The sequence below is a fragment of the Nelusetta ayraudi genome, unplaced genomic scaffold (assembly GCF_046127955.1).
Source record: "Nelusetta ayraudi isolate G7.1 ecotype Tasmania unplaced genomic scaffold, CSIRO-AGI_Nayr_v1 ptg000019l, whole genome shotgun sequence".
In the NCBI taxonomy this organism is placed as follows: Eukaryota; Metazoa; Chordata; class Actinopteri; order Tetraodontiformes; family Monacanthidae; genus Nelusetta; species Nelusetta ayraudi.
Window position 1 is genome coordinate 482,744 of NW_027466069.1, and position 19,132 is coordinate 501,875.

Here is a 19,132-nt window from a genome sequence, read left to right on the forward strand (position 1 = left end):
GAGTAAAGGCGGGATCGGCAGATTAGCGCGCCTCTCACTCTCTCTCCATCCCTCTCCCTCTCTGACTCTGTGTGTGAGTGGAGGAGGAGGAGGCGGAGGAAGAGGAGGAGGAGGCATCATCAGCAACAGCGGCGGCAGCGGCGGTGGATCGGCTCGTTGCTGCGGTCAGACGCGCAGTGGGACTTTTTCGGTGCGCTCCTATTTTTTCCCCAAGCCCCCTGTTTTTGTGCGCTCCAGGACGCGCAGGATTGTTGGGGTGTTTTCCTCTGGCTTGGGGGTTGTTGATGACCTGATCATGGGGTGATCATCACCAGCATTCCCAGCAGCAGAAGCAGCAGCATCAGCACCGCACTTTACTTTCTCTGCCCGGCAACGCCGGATCACGACGGCGAGCGCGCTGAAATATTCGAGTGTGAAAGAAAGAGACAAGTCGGCAGCGTCTCTGCCCTTCCATTCGCCTCTCTTCCGCGTGGAAACTTCCTTTACTCCCTTCGACTTCAATTATCTATTCTGGAGAGATGGAGGTTCCAACTTTCCTGCTGTCGAGTCTGGCTCTGCTTGCCTTCGCAGGGGACATTTTCACCAGGTGAGATCAGGTCGATTCCCTTTCTCTTCTTGCAGGTGATGTCTTCATTGTTGTTGATTTAAAGAGGCCAAGCTGTGTGAATTAAAAAGTTGGACACACACGGATACACAAACTTAATGTCTGATCGACAACATGAAAAACAGGACATACGATATAATTGCTCTAGAGAGTATAACGTCAGTGGCGGGAAAAAAAAAAATTATAAGTCTGCTTTTATGAACTCAGCCAACCTGTAAACACTTGAGTTCAGCTCGTTTTTCCTGTAACTCCATTCCATCAGCCAATATCAAGCCTGAAGCGCATTAAATTGAATTTCTGTTGTTTTGCCCTCCAAAGCCTCACATCCAAACTCAGACTTCACACCCACGAGCCTGGTCTGCTCTCCCCTCTGCTTTACCTCCAGGCACGTGGCCCTGATGACACAATTTGCATAATGCATATGCATAGATGGACAGGATTGTTGTTGGATTCGTTTTTTTTTTTTTTTGTTGTTCTTGCTCACAACATGTTGGTGTATGTGTGTGGGCGCATTTTCTGCGTGACAGATAAAGTCAACCCACATCCAGGCCTGTTCCATCCGGGTCAGGCGTCAGATGGTTGCCTGTGATGCACGTGGATCAGAACAGTGGCCCGAAAACAGGCGATCCAAACAGAGCAACAACCCATATATCCAGTGTGAGGAGTGTAATAATGGCGGTGAGGGTTGGGGGTGCACAGATGGAGAACTGCTATCAGGACTATGCCCATTCTGTTTACAACACCTCCTGTTAAGTGTTTATTCTCCTCTGAATAGACTCTAAAATTAGTCTGATCACATTCAATTGTGGTCTTAAACTAAGTAGGGTAAGACTGAGATTTGCATGTAATAGAATATATCCTCTTGAGCTGAGAAAATCTTCAGTTGAAGCTATTTTCAGGGATTTTGGTACGTTGCCACTGTGAATTTCAATCCAGCTCAAGTTTTTTTAATTTTTTTTTTATGTCTTTGTATTATGAGTACAGTTCTGGCAACAATTTCTCAAAGACACAGCTATTTTTTAACCGCACCCATGAAATGTACCAAACCTATTCTATTCTGTTCTATTCTATTCTATTCTATTGTGATGCAGCCTCCCTTCTTTAGGCCAGTGGGGGCGCTAATTCAATGGATGTGGGGAAGAATTTAACATCAGTTTCAGAAATAATTGCCACGTTCTGATTACTCATTTCCTATGCTACAGCCCTGTAGGCTGACTGACCAACTAGGCTAATGCATTGTGTCTTTTGAGAACCCTAAAAGCCTTACACAGTGATTAGACACCAGCAAAGGTGGCGTAGCGCTGATGTGTCTGTTTCAGCTGTCATTAAGAAGACGGCGATGAATGCAACACATATCCTTTGCGGTGTCGCTACTGTTTGATCAAGGCCAAGCAGCCGATACAACTGGCCGTCTGTGTGACCATACGTTTCCATTTGAGTCCATAGAAGTCTTACATAGTGGTACTCGGGGCCAAATGCCTTTTGGGTGGTTTCTGTACTTTTGGTTTGAGAGTTACATTGATCCCTTGCTCACTTCCAAACCTCATCAAGTCTCCGGTGTGAAATAAATCCCATGGATTTGTCAGGCACTCCATCAGCCATGTCAGGCCCACTCACTTTCACCTGCATCATCCTAACTCAGTCAGTCCGGGTCGTGTAGCGGCAGAATCACTAGGCCAATGCCACGGAAGAGGTAGTTAATTTGTGCTGGGAATTTATTGGAATTATGACGCACAGGCACTGATTTGCGGAATTGCTGAAAACTTTAACATACATCTCATAATACGATGGAGGAGTGGGAGCTGTACCTAAAATCTTGAAAGCACATATGCTGCCACTGAAGGGGTCAAAGGTCAAAGTTGCTCAAGCTTTGAGCTTGTTGAGCTAAAATAAAAATGGTTTAATTTGATGCTGATGGCAAGTAAGTAGAGGGAGCTTTTGGAAGTGGATTTTACTCCCAACACTTTGCCCTTTTATTATTAATATCATTATTTTGTCCTGAGTACGAGGCAGAGTGTGCGTGCATGTTTTTTTTCCTTTCTTGCTCCTCCACCTCATTATGTATCAGTTCTCTCTCTGTAGCAGGTACACACACACACACACACACACACACACGCATGCACACGCTACTGTTTTGTCAGCGGGGGCTGAGAGTTGCATGGTGCGTCCTCTCCTCTGAGCCGAATTGCTGTATTTCTCCTTTTAGTCCCTCATTTGTCCACATCACAAACGTGGCACAGCTAAGTTCTCCCTGTCACCATAGGGGGGGGTGTATGTGCGGCGAAGGTAGTGAGCGGTGAAGCTCTGTGGGCCAATATGAGAGAAAAAAAACCTCTCAAACATTATATAAACTGTGGATTGGAGTGGTGTCGGTTTGTCTAAGAGGCTTCCTGTGTGTAAGGCATTTAGATGCGTGTTAAAGAAGCAATATATGCAATTATTTTACCTTTACTTAATATCACTTGTAGTGAGTTTGCACTGAACGTACACTGCAACAAAACTGCTCCCTGCGGGCCCTTCAGCAATGCAGTGAGAGCTGTGTCTCCCCTGAGCAAACACTGACATGATGGACCGAATGGAATGTCGAGTGACAAAGCCATTACGTGATAATGCAGCCAGCGGACAATAGTTATAATTCCCCGTAAATGACAGTATCGGGTTTCCATTTTAATCTTGCTATTTTAATATTGGCAGTCAGTGGTGTCTGTTTTTTGTGTTTTTGCTTATCGACACAGTGTTGGGAGCGGGATACAACCAAACGGGAGGAAGAGGAGATGCACATGCAGGAACATGATGAGTCCAGTCAGTAAACAAGGAGCAAGGGAACAACACACACACACACAGGGGGCGCAGTGACATCACGTTCCTGTGGATGTCATGAGAGTCAGAAGTAGGGAAAAGCCTTTAGCGCTGTTCTTTGCTCTTCTTTTAATCAAGAAATGTTGGCCTGTTCCATAAAAACGGACCACACTGCAGCATTCCGCCACTCTTTACAAGCATCCAGCTGCTTCCAGTTTTTGGCACAACTAAACTTTGGCCTTTCCTCTTGCTTCTGCCTCCTCTAATGACACTAATTGCCCATAGAACTTCAGACTAAAACCGCTGAAGACTCACAGATTCAGCAGTGATGAGTCTGTGAGACACAGTATCAGCGTTGAAATCGCAGCAATCCTGTTGCCTAGCAAGGGTTGAGGTGACATAAACATAATGAATAAAATGAACTGACAATACACTATTTTTAAGTGTTAAAAATAGTGTTTAAGTGTCACTATTGTCGTCTAAAATAGTGTTCATGGGAGAAGGATTAATTTGAGTGTCCTTGGATATTAGATTTTTCAACAACGTTTCAACCTTAGAAACGAAAACGAGAAAATATTACTGCTAAGTAAGCAGACAGGAGCAATTCCTGGGACATTTTAGGAGGATCTCTGAACTCCATGTGCAGCTCGCACTCTAACAAGATTGGGGCAACAGAATTGGTGCAGTATGTTTTCCCATGACGCGAATGTATTGGTCCGAAAGAAAAAAGAAAATTCTATTAATATAAAAAGGTAATTTAATTGTCAGAGCCTGTTTTGTGAAATACGTGAAACAAATCATTTTTCACTTTTAAATAATTAACTGAAGTAAATGCAGCAACTAAGTGATGCAAGATTACGGCATTGAACTTGTTCGACACAAGTACTTTAAGCCCTCTGGAGCTCTCGACATGAACTCTTAAAATAATCTCCCTGTTTCACAACAGTGAGCATTAATGAAGAGAGATGAGGAGTATCCGCGCACACGTGAGCCGTGTCCGAACGTGGCCGCGAAACGCTTAGCACGCTCGGATGCAGCTGCAGTTAATCCTGACATTTCATGATCTTCCTGGTCTGACACGCTTGTCCTTAAACCTGACACAGTGCTCCAAACTAATCTGTGCAAGAGGCTGAGTCAGCGGATAAATCCCTCCTACTGTCCACGGCGCACGTTCACCAACAACATTGGGACGCAACCGGCCTTCTTCCGGCGGCATGTACTGGTCTGCAAGACCTGACTTGACACGTGGTGCGTCAGCAACCCGCAGCTTTAAGCTGTTATATTAAATGTGAGAAGCAAAAGTTGTTTGTAATTATTCTGTAGGGAAATCCATCCAAAATGCTGTGTGGGATTTAGACTCCCAAGAGCCAAATTTTGCATTTGGATCTGACCACAGGCATCAGTTTAATGTGTCCAAACGTTTCATTGCACTGATGAATGTGTGATGAAAATAAAACAAACAAAAGCAGGAAGCTAGTGCGTAAACAAAAACTGCGTGCTGTGCGAAATGAAATTGTAGTCACATACAAAGAAAAAAACAAAAACATTAAATAAATTCATTTTTTTTCTTATTTAATAAAAATGTGAACTGAATTCATTATTAAAGTATTTTAACTGACTGCAGGGGCAGTCATTGTCTACAGAGTTTGCAGTAGTTTCCTGTTTCTTGTCACTGATAAACCCTGGCAGCAGGTCCCGCCTCTTCAAAGAAAAGGAGGATGAAATTAGTCAGGTCGTGCTCGTGCTTCCTTGAAAAAAATGTAATAAAAAAAATAACCCAGCATGTTCTGGAGAGTTGAAGTCTTGGTTGTCTTACTGCCTTTCAAGGTTGTTCAGCTTTTCCCTGTGATGGAGCAGCACAACACTTATCGCACAGCCACTAATGAAAAGCTATTTTAAGACAAATGTCACCTTATTAAGATCTGCGGCAGAGGACACTCACTGACCTGAACGCCAGCCCTGCGGCTACCTGCACCCTGATAAGGAGAAACCTGCTCTGGAATGAGGACATCAGAGGGACATCCCATGTTAGATGTTTTGGAGCTAAAGCCAGAGAGGTCAGACAGTGATGGTTTGACATTTTCTGACATTTGCAGAGGAGGGACAGTGAAGATATCATTAGAAGGATGCTGAGGTTGGAACTGGCAGGAGGAAGACTAGAGGAAGAGCAAAGAGGAGATATTTGGAGGAGAAGAAGAGTAAAACTGTTATATACATACAGACTCACTCCATATTCTGCTATATCAGATGAATAAAATTCATCTCATCACTTGATATTATTGTTGACTTTCCAAAATAGAAATAGAAGAAATGGAAAAACCAGTGACTATAGAGGAAAGTGCAGAAAATAATCAGAAGTTTTCTTGTAGGTTGCATGGAGGATTTGGTAAATCCAGAACATTTTAGCTGCAGCTACTTAGCTATTGTTAGTTATCTTATAAATAAAACCCAAATTGTTTTCAGCACAACAACAAAAGCCAATGTTTGATGATGTACAATGAAATTCCACATCTCACCAGACTCACACAGTGACATTTGCAATGTTTTATTTTTTTTGAGAGGAGCAAAAGGCAAGATGGAAAGATTTATTGAGAGGAAAGATTATTGAGCTCATCAGCGTGAACGCCAGTGGAGATTTGAGGAGATTTGTGGAATTGCAGTTGGGGATTATTTTCGCTATTGATTAAACTATAAAATGTGAAGGGAAATAATTGCTATGTCCCAGAGTGCACAGTGATGGCACACACACACGCGCGCACACACACACACACACACACACACACACACACACCCAACCTCATTGTGTTTGCTGTCACAAATGACAATGAAGGCAAGAGTTACATCATGTGAAAGTGAGAAACTTTCAACCAGCAAAATGTGTCAGTCTTGTTTGTATAACTGGCCTACAGTCACTTAAACACATGACGTTTCTGTGGCTGCTTGGATTTTCATGTTGAGCTGCTGCAGAGGGATGCACAGACGTTGCCGGAGGTGGGAGACTTAGTGGGACATTTTGCCACTAAGGCCCCCCCACCCCAAATCAGCTGGTATTCACTTCCTTTTTCATAATGTCTCCTGTAATCCAACAGATTTATTTCACATATTCATCATAAACAAACACAAAAAGACCCATACAAAATGGCAATGTTAAACGCACATTGTTTAACAAAACTATGCTACGCTAGTTTCTTTACAAGGGGAGCAGTTACTTCCTGTATTGCTTTGTTGTCCTATTTGGTTTTCAAAAGTGCTGTCTCCTCACGTAGACGCTGATTAGAAAACAACAGCGATCCAACTGCTTGGAAAATTACTCTTTAAAAGGAGATGCGGGCACCAGCAGAACTCAAAGGCAGAAAACAAAAGTGCGATGGTGTGGGAAAAAAAAAAAAAAAAAAAAAAGAATTCCCAGTGCAAAGGTGGAGGCAATCAATCCAGTTTTCAGTCGCTGGGACTCCAACTGGATGTGTCAAGTTCTAATGAAGTCAATCAAAGCTGTGTTCATTTTGTCATTACTGTCTATTAATTATCAGCAACATGAAAAGCTGCCTGTTGAGGTGCACCGCTTTGATTCACCCGCGGTGGGGATTGGGGAGATGGGCGCTCAGATGTTTTGGCGACACGGCTCGACTCACTTCGCCGCCAAATCAAAGCAATGAAATGTCGAGTCACGGAGCGAGCGTCAGGGGACCGGCACTCAGGTAACAACCAGCAGTGTCAGCACATAAAAAAACTAATTGCTCTCGTCAGGCCGCGCTGCACGTTAACCGCCCCACCCCCCCGCCCCCCCTCTCCATCCCGCTACCCCCAACAAGAGAGAAAGACGCTGTGAATCTGAGTGATACTGCTGCTCCTTGTTTTTTCCCCTCTCCTACTCTTCCTCCGTCTGTTTAATGTCAGCACGTTCAGCCGATCCAGGCCTCGGGAGAGGAGCGCAGCGCAGGCGACAGAGGAGCCGGCCGGGGGAAATGCACTCTTCGCTGTTTGTCATGGATGAGGGGTCGGGAAAATGGAGAGGTGCAAATGCAAATGTTCCGCCGCGTGCTCGTCTTCTAATGGCTCCGTCTAATATGGGGGAGCTGTGATTCGGTCCTTGGTCCTCGGCTCTCGGTGGTCATTAAATGCAGGCAGGCAAATAGAGAAACAATTTTTCTTCAAACCACAAGAGCAAATAAAAGTCTATTTACGGTTTGCATACATGTTGTTGATGAAAAAGGGAAAATTAAATAGCGATTCAATCAAAACTTTTATGCTTGAGAGCATTTTCTAGGACACTATGGTAAAAAGTAATACCATACGTCAGACACTCTAGACAGAGGAAAACAGAATAGAAATCTTGGGTTTGTCAGTTTTTAAAGAAAACTTTTGCAGAACTGAAGCATAGATAGTTATTCCTGTCGGGAACTGAGGAGAGGTAATGCGATGATAAACATGTTGCAACATGGTTTCAGTAAATCTAATGACAGAATGTTACCAGACGGTCCCACATTGTGCAAAATTCACTTTCTCGCCATTTGCTCGCTCCACTTTCAGATAGAGTTCACAAATCTATCCCTTTGTGATGTCAGAAAGGGTACTACTGCCACTTACGGGTGTTGGCTCCTTCCCATGATACCGACTTAGTTTCATCCTCCTAAAGACATATATCAGGTCCAGCAAATCCTCATTTCTGGAGCTAAAACTGTATTTTAACAGTTGGCTGCAAACAGAAGGCTAAATGTGCTACTTTCTGAAGATATACAGAGAGAGATTGAGGCTGCACTCGTGGGGTCTGGGATGAAGACGTGAAGGGGGCCACACCGATGAACCTTCAGCACAAACCCACAACTCGGAGACAAAATAGAGCAGGATTCTTGTCCCTGCAGACACTCCGACTGTCTCGCTCCCCTCTCGTGCAGTTTGACCTTGCTGCGTGACAACGGCTTTCTGTATTTTCTACTTTTAGAAGCTGCCAATTAGCGGAGGAATCCAGTAGTCACAGAGTGATTAATTTACCCGCTGCTCCCACTCATTGCCAGGCATGACAGTGATTGCAAGACTAAAAATAAAACACATCCGCTGTTGCAAAACCAATTCACCGAGAAATGCTTTATTATTTTTACACAATGCATTTCATTTTTAATCCACGGAGGCCTGGGTTCCATATGTGTGGGGGACTTGCTGATCTGAGAGTCGGCTTAACTCTCAAATCAGTCAATTGATAGTTATATTTATTTATTTTTTTTAATAACGATGAGTTCAGTCCGTTAGTTTAGTTGATTCAATGTATATTTATATGCAATTCTGTAGGCGCAGCAGCTCTGAGACTTGCTTGTGTAACAGCGTGGTTACTAAAGGTGTTACTAAAACGGTCCAGACTGTGTGCACACGTGCATGCATGCGCGTGTGCAAAGTCTGTGTTGCGGAATGCAAAGCTGCCACCTAGTGGTTTATGAGAAGAATAGCTGCTTTTTTTTTTTTTTTTTTTTTTGTCTTTGAATCTTGTGCCCAGGCAGATGCTGTCAGCTTGTGCTCTGACAGTGACCAAGACTAGAAAAAACAGTCTAAAGTTTAGGCTGAGGGAAGTCCGGATCCACCACCAGCCTCCTTTTGGACAAAAACTCAAGGTGGCTTCTTCCTTTGGTAATTTGCTTTTATCATTTGTGTAACAGCCTATCATATCAGGCACAATTACATGTTTTGGTAACAGGCTTTTAATATAGATGATTAGCCATGAATAATTTCTGTGTATAAATGTTTTAAACCGCATCTATTACACTCTGGCTGGAGAAGATTTGTAGGAAAAACAGTGTGGTAGCAATTAATTTATAATGATGTTTAAACATTGATTAAAAAAAAAAATTGGGGTCATGAAGGGGGTGAAAGGAGGCCGCTTTATACATTTTCTCCGTAAATATTTCATCATGTTTGTTTGCAATTGCGCCCCCGTTGTTTACAGCAGTATACGAAACTGAGTGCAACCTACAGAGCCGACAATCAATAATTCAGATGGTGAGCAATAATGTAGAAATTGTATTGGGCATTGAAATGTGGACTATAAAGATGACAGAAGCCAGTAAACATCGTCCTTGATTAGTAGTACAAACACACGCAACGGTTCCGACTCTTTACGTTCTTTACATACGTTACACTTCAGTTTGATTGCGAATGCTTGTGTTTGAGACATCCAAGGCATACAGCTTAAAACATAAAGAGATTTCATAATAAATTATATTTTATAGGGTTATAAATTATAGGGTCATCTCAAATGGAAGGATTTAAGGAATTGCCTGACTAAAAGAATTCAGTGAACTGTTAATCAGACATGTCATTTGTAAAGATTCTGTCTGTCTTTCCTTTTTTTTTTTTTTTTACAAAGCATTTCCCCCTCTTTTTCAATTTGGCTTTGGCTCCCAAACTGGTCCTGCCTCACTGCATCATTAACCTCCCTCCAGAGAGCCACAGAAACAGCAGCTGCTTTCTGGGGGAGGGGAGCTGAGAGAAACCAGTTGTGCCATTTTCAGTCATCTAGCAGCACACAGGGTCTCTGTCTCCTCAGTGTCTCTTCTGAGGTCGAAATAAGCATGATGATGATGATGATGATGATGATGATGATGATGATGGTGATAAGATGATTGCTGTGTCCGATGCCCCCTGGTGGTTTAACAGAAATCATACAGCCACACTATGGGTTCATACTTTTCACACTCATTTTCCTATAAGTGCCACAGAATCCTACACTGGCATACTCTGTCTCAATCGTCAACGTTTTTTTTTTTTTTAATTTCATTTCCTCTTCCTTTATGTGAAGTGCTTCTGGGGTTTCTCCTGTGCCGACTGCACGGTGTGGCTGAAGACCTGTGTGTGTTTCCTGTCTGTCTCTTCCAGGGCCATGCTGAGTGACATTGGGGACTATGTAGGTACAGACATTGAAATATCCTGGTTACCTAATCTGGATGATTTAATGAAGGGCTATGCCAGAAATTTTCGCCCTGGGATAGGAGGTGAGTATGAGATCTAATGCTCGTGGCATTGGGTTGCATTTCACCCCCTCACATTTACAGCCATCCTTAGCATCAGCTAGCGCATGGACCTGAATGGTGGCTCGGTTTTAGCGTTTCTGCCTAATTTGACTCGTAAATACGTGTAGCAAAATGGACATGAGAACAGGTTCTGGGCACACCAGTGCTTTACCGATGGCTACGTTCAGGGCCGAGCCCTTCAGGGAGGAGACAGGAAGTGGGCGGTGCCATGAGCACACCGCTCACGATACACGCTGCTAAGAATGGCTGCAAAATGTGACACATCCAATGACCACAGAGATAGATTTCTCAATCTCACAGCTTAACTCAGCTGAGCAGCAGGTGAAAATGTGGAGTCATGACCAACACACACACACACACACACACACACACACACACACACACATCAACCTGTGCACCATCGTCGTGTGGTCCTTTCAGTGTGATGTCGAAAATGACCATTGAGGAATCATGTCTGTTATTGCAAAGCCACTCCCCCCATTCAACACCCATCCCATTGGTTTTTGCTGTCATGTGTTGTGCCAAGAAACATGAAATATTACAATATTGAACTTCACTCTTTTTCTTTTCCATTATTTAATCGTGGAAGTCACTTTAAAATCAGGAAATTCAGTGGCTTGGTTCTAAATTGTCTCACTTGAACGAAAAAAAGAGAGGAGATTTTAGTGCAGCTAAGACTGGACATTGTGAACTTCTACTGGCTACAGTTAAATTGACTTGCATTTTACGTTTACATACTGTTGTGTTATTACAGTCTCCAGCGAGGAGCGACATCAGTGCCAAACAAAACAGTGATGAAAATTTAAACTATATCAATCGACCCAAACTCTGTTTTGAGTAGTTCTTTTATTTTTATTTATTTATTTACTTATTTAGGTTTTATTTTTTAGGTTTTATCAATATATTGATAAAATGAACAAATGAACAATCCTATAACAGTGAGAACAGAGAACGCTGCCCTTCGTGTACAAACAAACACGCCATTGTCAATCACCCCTCGGTGTCCGTCCGTCCGTCCGTCCGTCCGTCCCAGCGCTCCCCCAACTGTGAGTGTGCGTCAGCAGTTGTGTGCAGGGCGTGTTTGAATGGCGGGGAACGGTAATGTGTATGATTCCTTAATGTTCATTTCAAATGGCCTCTTCCTCCGTGCGTCAATGCGCCGGCCTCCACCGTCTCTGGCCTCCGGCGGCCAATCAGAGCGACGCGCTCCATGCTGATCGTACGGCAAACTGTTGTGTGAAGACGCTGCGGCGTGCTCGCGCGCACGTGTGCGAGTGCTGGCAGAACCTCTCTCTCTCTCTCTCTCTCTTTCTGTGTGTGTGTGTGTGTGTGTGTGTGTGTGTCTCTCTCTCTCTCTCTCTCTCTCTCTCTCTCTCTCTCTCTCTCTCTCTCTGCACGCGCGCGCGGGTCCGCGAGAGCACGGTGCTGTTTGTGAATGCCCACTTAGCGCGGTTAAACTGGATGATGCTTAATCTCCGCGCGCCGTTGGAGTGTTTGAGGCGTGGGAGGAGGACGTCGGGTGGGAGGGAAACAGATGGATGGCGGGCAGAGATGATGGGAGGGTCTGATGGATTCCCAGACAAGTGGCGCGAGAGAGAGAGAGAGAGAGGGAGAGAGAGAGAGAGAGAGAGAGAGAGTGTTATATAGCCAAAGTGTGTGTGTCTGTGTACGTGCGTGCATGTGTTTGTTTGCCATTTCTCCCTTGTTCCCCCCGCAGGTCCCCCAGTGAACGTGGCCATGGCCATCGAAGTGGCCAGCATTGACCACATCTCCGAAGCCAACATGGTAATGTTTTTTTTTTTTTTTTTTAATTTTCTTTTAATTTTGTAATTTCTTTTATTTTTTTTTTTTATATCCCATCATCCTTCAGAGAGATCTGTCATGCCTTCACTTCACAGCATAGATCAAAGATTTTCCCCCAATTTGCATAATCCCGATTTATTCACACTGGAGGGTTCAAAGGCCGCCAGCATGAACACGTATGACACACCACTCGACTTGTTTGATAATTTGATCTATGCATGAGTAAGAAGCAGATCTAGTCGGGGAGGTTCACATTTATGTCCACGTAGCCCCCCAAATAATTTGTACATGTTTAAATTCCCTCATAAAAAAATTTAAACGCCCTGAAGCAGAGATTGAAATGTCAGGGTTTTGTTGCTCTAATTTATCAAAAACAAACCCTGAACTTGTTTCTAGAGGAAGTAGGGGACACCTCACCTAAATACAAACAGACTAAACGTAAGAGCCAAATAGCTAAAATGGGATTGTTCCATGAGGTGAGTAAAGTTATAATTTCTTTGATTTATGACTTATGATTTGAACACGTTCTGGGGTTTTAGTAATGCTGGAACTAAATTCTTCTTTGTGACAAATACGGGAATAAGTGATAATCAATAAATAATGGGTTCGGCAGTGAGACCACAGTGGAGAGGCATCAAGTACAGAATTCTCATTCTGGCATAGGAAAAAGTCAGGCCTAAAACATAGGGGGCTCAGGGCGCTTTTAAGTTCAAGTTTGTTCAAGTTTTTCTTTTATTCTCAAATTCCGCCGAGTTAACTTTAAAGCCGCCCAATCCCTGACTTTTGAAGGCAAAAGCCGCATGACCAGTTTCATTTTTCCAGTGTGGGAGCAGTTCTTGTGTGAGTTTGTGAGTAAGTTCAATTTAAAACAATCTCCCATTCAAGTGTTTTTTTGGATGTGAAAATTTCATCACCTTGGAAATCCAGCATTGCCAGCTGCTCCCGGATGTCCTTAAAGTTGGTAAAAGTCACAATTTGGTGTCTTGAGTGGCTGTAATCTGTGAAGGAAGGATCAGTATTATAAAGAGGGGAAAACATAAAAACCTTAATATGTTTTGACACATCATTTATTAATTAATTTCATTCTTTTTCTATCGCAAGAAGGAAAATGTAATAAAAGCACCAAGCACCCAATGAGGAAATTGGACAAAGAGACTTTTCAATAGGTCTGCAAGAGACCGCAGACTTAGCCCTCGGCAAAACTACTTGTTTTGTTCCTGCCAAAAACCCGCTTCATTGGTCCTTCCTGAGACCTTTGAATGAACAGCCCTGATACTGTACAATATAACCTACGCAAGTGCAATGTTTGTATAGATACTCAGTATTCCCCCAGACGGAGCGGTCCCGGCCACACACAGAGCAGGAATCCTCGTCTCCTAGCGTCGCGCGTCCCGCCGCAAACATTTGCTCTGGCTCCGCCGCCACGTAGCAAACACAAAGTTTGTCCGCCGTGCCCGTGACTCAGCCCCCCGTGTTTGTCTCTTGGCAGGAGTACACCATGACCGTGTTCCTGCGGCAGAGCTGGCACGACGACCGCCTGTCCTACAACCACACCAACAAGACGCTGGGGCTGGACAGTCGGTTCGTGGACAAGCTGTGGCTGCCCGACACGTTCATCGTCAACGCCAAATCTGCTTGGTTCCACGATGTCACCGTGGAGAACAAGTTGATCCGTCTGCAGCCCAACGGAGTCATTTTATACAGCAGCCGGTACGGGCGAGCAGATTACTGTCGTCCCGAGGCAGTTCCACAGACGCCAAGTGCTCATAGTCTTTTTTTGTAAAGTTGTTGAATTTAGCTCTTAGTTTTCGAGCAGCTTTACTTTTATCATTTGAAATAAACTTAGAAACTTGGAAAAGTTTAGGGCCAACAGAGTAGTTGTATTGGGGGAATATAAAGTCCTCATTCTTTAATCAATCTCAAGAGTTTGTACATTGGTTTGGCAGATGGTTGAATACGCACCAGTGGAGCGTAACCTTCACACAGTCCACACAGGAGAGGCCTTACGGTCAAAAGGGTCACTTTTGCACCAGACCACCCAACCATTGGTTTCCTTCACTAATTGGTCTGGGGAAAATATCAAATGTTTGAAGAAGACGCAAAGGGACAAAATATATATCAGTCATGTGAAGTTTAGTCGATGTCTCACTACTCCATCTTGTTTGTAGGATCACTTCCACTGTGGCGTGCGACATGGACCTGACCAAGTATCCTATGGATGAACAGGAGTGCATGCTGGACCTGGAGAGCTGTGAGTCAGGAACGACAAATGACAAACACTTTCCTGCTTTCCTTTCTCCACTTTGCTGCACAGTGTCGGACGTGGATTACACACACACACACACACACACACACACACGGCATGACGAACTGGGATTTTTGTCCCATTTTCAGACGGCTACTCCTCAGAGGACATCGTGTACCACTGGTCAGAGAGCCAGCGGCACATCCACGGCCTGGACAAACTGGAGCTCTCCCAGTTCACCATCACAGACTATCGCTTTGTCACCGAGATGATGAACTTCAAGTCTGGTGAGCGTCGGGGTTGTTTTGTCTCTTTGATTTCCCGCTCGTTGCCGTTTGAAGCTGCTTCCATGTTCCTCCTGTGTGATTATTCCTTTTTTTTTTTTTTTCTCTCCCCGATTTCTCCATCATGTATTATTTTCAGGTTCTGGACTCAGCTTGACTTTTGTGTTTGAAAACTCTGCAAATTCTTTTTGAAAGATGAAAGATGTTTTTTCTTCTGACTTCAGGCACTTGGGGTTATATTCTATGCACTGAAGGAATAGATCAAGTTAGGATTGCTGCTGAGCCAGGCAAGAGGTTTAAGAAATAATACTGGAGGATTTGGGGCTGGAGGAAAAAAAAAAAAAGTAGCGCCTGTCTCTTTATGGCTCACGTTTTGAAGCTTTTTGCCACTGGGGGCACAAGTGTGCAGGCAGACGTACAAAGGTAGCGGCGCCTCTGATGAAGAATTGTGTGCGCTCGCTAGCTAGCTCGTGCCTAATTAGCAATTAAACATTCTGTTTCTGCTTTCCTAGCGGGACGCTTTCCGAGGCTCAGTCTGCGCTTCCAGCTGAGACGCAACCGAGGTGTCTACATCATTCAGTCGTACATGCCGTCCATTTTACTGGTCGCCATGTCCTGGGTGTCCTTTTGGATCAGCCAGTCAGCAGTCCCGGCACGTGTCTCCTTAGGTTGGTGCCAGTTTTTACAAGTCTGTTTTAAGTTAAAGTACCAGGGTCGGGATTTCCATAAACACAACTTTGTGCTTAAGCGAGAAAAGTAAAGGATGGAGTTTTTGTAATTTCTGTGTAGTTGGGTAGACAGCATAGATAGCATAGCATTATTCTGAAAAAAAATATAAATAGTATTTGGTCAATTTACCAAATACCTATGCCAAAACGTTATTGGTAATTTCACTACATCTGACCTTTTCATTGACAGACATGATGCATTTTATTGGTTTGTCATGTTGGTAAAATAACCATTTCATGGCATGGGACCTTTTATCATAACTCAGCTAACATGAACAGTGGCTATTTTTGCTCTGCAAGCAATTTCCAAACTGATTAGGACAAAGAAATTACTTTTATGACTTTTGATCAATACAGTTAACCCAAAAACGAAATGTTGTTCCCCCACAATAGTCATTAATCATCTGTAAAACACAGCTTTAATACAAAAAAGAATTTATTGTACACATTGACGTTTTGTCTTTAAGTTTTTGTGCTGCGTGTAAGTGACAAATGTGTTTATTAGCAGCCGACGCAGCAAATTCCACCAAGCAAACAAACAGACCTCGCCGCTATGTCCTTCCCTCAGGACCTCTTAGCCGTGTTTGTGCCGTCGACTTTTTTCAGGGATCACCACCGTTCTGACTATGACCACGCTGATGGTGAGCGCCCGCTCTTCCCTCCCCCGAGCCTCGGCCATCAAGGCGCTGGATGTCTACTTCTGGATCTGCTACGTGTTTGTGTTCGCTGCGCTCATCGAGTACGCCTTCGCACACTACAACGCCGACTACAGGCTCAAGGAAAAGGCCAAAGTGAAGGCCAACAAGCTGAGCTCCGAGGTGAGGAGACCACTCGCGCCACCGTCATCGCTGGCGGGTTGGATGAGTAACGAGCACACCTTTCAAAACCAAGATCTTCACCTGTCTGTCTGTGCTGACAGACATCGGGCTCTGGTGTCCTTCAGGAGAGCCAATTAACTTCTAGATAGTGTAAAAACAAGATAGCCACTTTGACAGATGAGCTGTCGTTGTGACGTCTGCTTCAGGCTGCCGTAAACAGACGTGCCGCTTGGCTGAACGTCCCTCTAACCAAAAGAAAAGCTGCTGCAAAGAGCGACTGTGCCACAAGGCAGTTTGTAGTCAAGCAAAAATATTGTTTCCACTGAGGAAATACTTCAGTGCCGCTCTTTGTTTTTATTCTCCTTGATGTAAAAAAGGCCACGCAGCTCTGCTTAAACTGCTTTTACTGCAGCACCCATGCTAATGTCTATAGCCACTGTCTCTGCCATTTCCTGCATTTCTTCTTTGTCCTTTGGATGACTGAAATTTCTGAACAAAATCTTGAGCTTCCTGGCAGCTGTGCAGTGTTATAGCAGCCATTTGCTACTAAAACGTAGCTCACTAGCAATGATCTCGACTAAAATTGACGAAAGATAATTTACTCTCATAAAAGTAAGATGGATGAATTGCAGTCAAAGGTTACCATCCATCCATCCAAGAGCTATTCTTTACCATATTTTTCAGTGTCTTTTGAATTTGCCCCAGACAATGTCTTGACAGTAAAACATAAAACATGTTCTCATTTAAGGAAACATAAAAAAGAGTGTGCATTAGATTTTATGAGGGTGAAAGATGTGAAGTTGCTCCATTTGTCTTTGAGTACGAGGCAGGGATGAGACATTTATCTGGATTCTGTTCAGCTTTCTTCACAAAAAGGGCTTCAGTGTCGTTCCTTTTGCCTGCTCTGTTGAATATTTAGGGCTAAGCGAAAAAAAAAAAAAAAAGCCTCTGTCTGTGTATCTCTCCACAGTCCATTGTGAAGAATGGAAAACAGGCTATGGTGCTGTTTTCCCTATCCGTCACCGGAATGAACCAGAGCGTGATGATTTCAAACCGCCACGGGCGGGCCCAGCGCTCCGGCAGCGAGATCCCAGGAGAGGGCGGCGGCGGTGAGGAGGTGGAGCCCAGGAGGAGAAGGTCCAGGCAGACGGAGGAGACCAAGCAGGAGGAGGAGAGGAAGTGCTGCTCCAAGTGCGTGTGCAAGCCCATCGATGCCGACACCATCGACATCTACGCCCGGGCTGTGTTCCCTTTCACTTTCGCCGTGGTGAACGTGATCTACTGGGTGGCGTACACCATGTGAGGTGGAGGCAGCTGGCCCGCTGCCATTCCAGGACTGTATATAGAAAAGTAAAAAAAAAACAAACAAAAGAAAACAAAAAAACAAACTGAGCTGTCGAGCTGTGCCACTTCAATGCTGGCGGCCTGGTGCAGCTGACAGGCACCGCAGGTCTCGGCGAGACGAGAAGAAACAAAGAACAGCACACACCCCTGGCGAAATGGATCGTGGCGGTTTGTGATACGTTATTGGAAGCCAGTTAAACTAATCGTTGCCATAGCTTTGTATCTTTAAATACAAACACAGAGATGTATAATAAGGAGGGCATGCGTTGCGGTTCAATGCACTGTAGCCGACACGCACTCCTGCCGCACGGACACGGGGCACCTTGACCAATCATCTCGCTTGAAAAGCCGCAGCGCCGGCCATCCTGCAAACCAGCAGCGTTAGCTAACGAGAGCTACGGCGACGTCCCTGGACTGGAGGATGACAGGATGAGCTGTTCTAGTATTCTGCATGGCTGATAACACACTCACCCTCCTCTGCCCTCGACCACCACCAACATCACCAGTCAACCACCCTCCCCACCCTCCCCACCCTGCAACCCCACACCCACCCACCCACTTACTGTCTCTCCTTTGGTTCTCCTCCCGATTTGTTCCCCTCCAATTCATTTTTTCCTCTCACAGGATGCTGCCCGGAGAGTCTTATCTCCTTCTGCCAGTTCTGCCCGTTTCCTCACCATTAAAGGACTTCTTCCACCACCTGTGTGTGAGTGTATGTGTGTGTGTGTGTGTGTGCGCACGTGCCTCAAGCTCCTGAACCTGAAATCACGTTGGGTGTGATTCACTGTAAAAAAAAAAAAAAAGGTAGATGATATTTAATCTAAAGACCTAACAATGAGAGTACCGAAAAAAAATGAAAGCATAAGAAAACAAGAACGTATCAACCGTCGTGTGAGGATTCATAGCAACATGATTGTCTTAGCTTCTGTGTCAGTCTGCATTATGACTTGGAACAAAAAGGGAATTCAAAACGGTCAGTAAAGACGGCTAAAAGTGCACTGACTCAAAGGGGAAGAAACAACAAGGAGTAAATACTGTGGTGGGGTGAAGGGAGGGGAGACCACGGGCCGCAGGTGCAACACATTAGGGCGGGGCAGGCAATCACACAGGCTGAAAGACACACAGGGACACATTATGTTTATAAATTTGTCCTTACGATAAATCTGAAAATAAATTAGAGGGTCTGCACAGCTTTCAGAATTATCCTCTGCAGGCTATGAACATCTACATAATGCACCCTAATGAGGTATCGGAAGCTCACAGTCAAGGGAAGAAAAGCATTATGTCTATTACGCACTGGGCATGGACAGATTCCATCTACAGAATCCATTAAGTTAATAAGATGAATATTTGATGAGGTGCCAAATGCATGAAATTGCTTCACATGCAATGCAGAAACACATTAATATGGCCGCTTTCTTTCAGCTTCCATACATTGCAAAATGAGAATCAATGTAATTAAAACTGACCCATGGACTAGTTGCGCAA

General features: G+C 44.3%; 1 protein-coding gene across 1 annotated transcript; it reads left to right on the forward strand.

Annotated features, from left to right (window-relative positions):
- The first annotated feature begins 50 nt into the window (after positions 1-50).
- On the forward strand, positions 51-18,343 carry gabrd (gamma-aminobutyric acid type A receptor subunit delta). Its single transcript, XM_076026106.1, has 9 exons — positions 51-586; positions 10,268-10,383; positions 12,140-12,207; positions 13,715-13,935; positions 14,394-14,476; positions 14,620-14,757; positions 15,267-15,422; positions 16,089-16,300; positions 17,271-18,343. Exons 1-9 carry the CDS (start codon positions 519-521, stop codon positions 17,601-17,603), a joined length of 1,395 nt encoding a protein of 464 aa, XP_075882221.1. The 5' UTR covers positions 51-518; the 3' UTR covers positions 17,604-18,343.
- Positions 18,344-19,132: the final 789 nt, after the last annotated feature.

Coding starts and splice junctions, on each gene's coding strand:
- gabrd (XM_076026106.1), top strand. CDS start 519: ATGGAGGTTCCAACTTTCCTGCTGTCGAGTCTGGCTCTGCTTGCCTTC. Junction 12,208..13,714: donor ACATCTCCGAAGCCAACATG/GTAATGTTTTTT, acceptor GTCTCTTGGCAG/GAGTACACCATGACCGTGTT. Junction 15,423..16,088: donor CCCGGCACGTGTCTCCTTAG/GTTGGTGCCAGT, acceptor GACTTTTTTCAG/GGATCACCACCGTTCTGACT.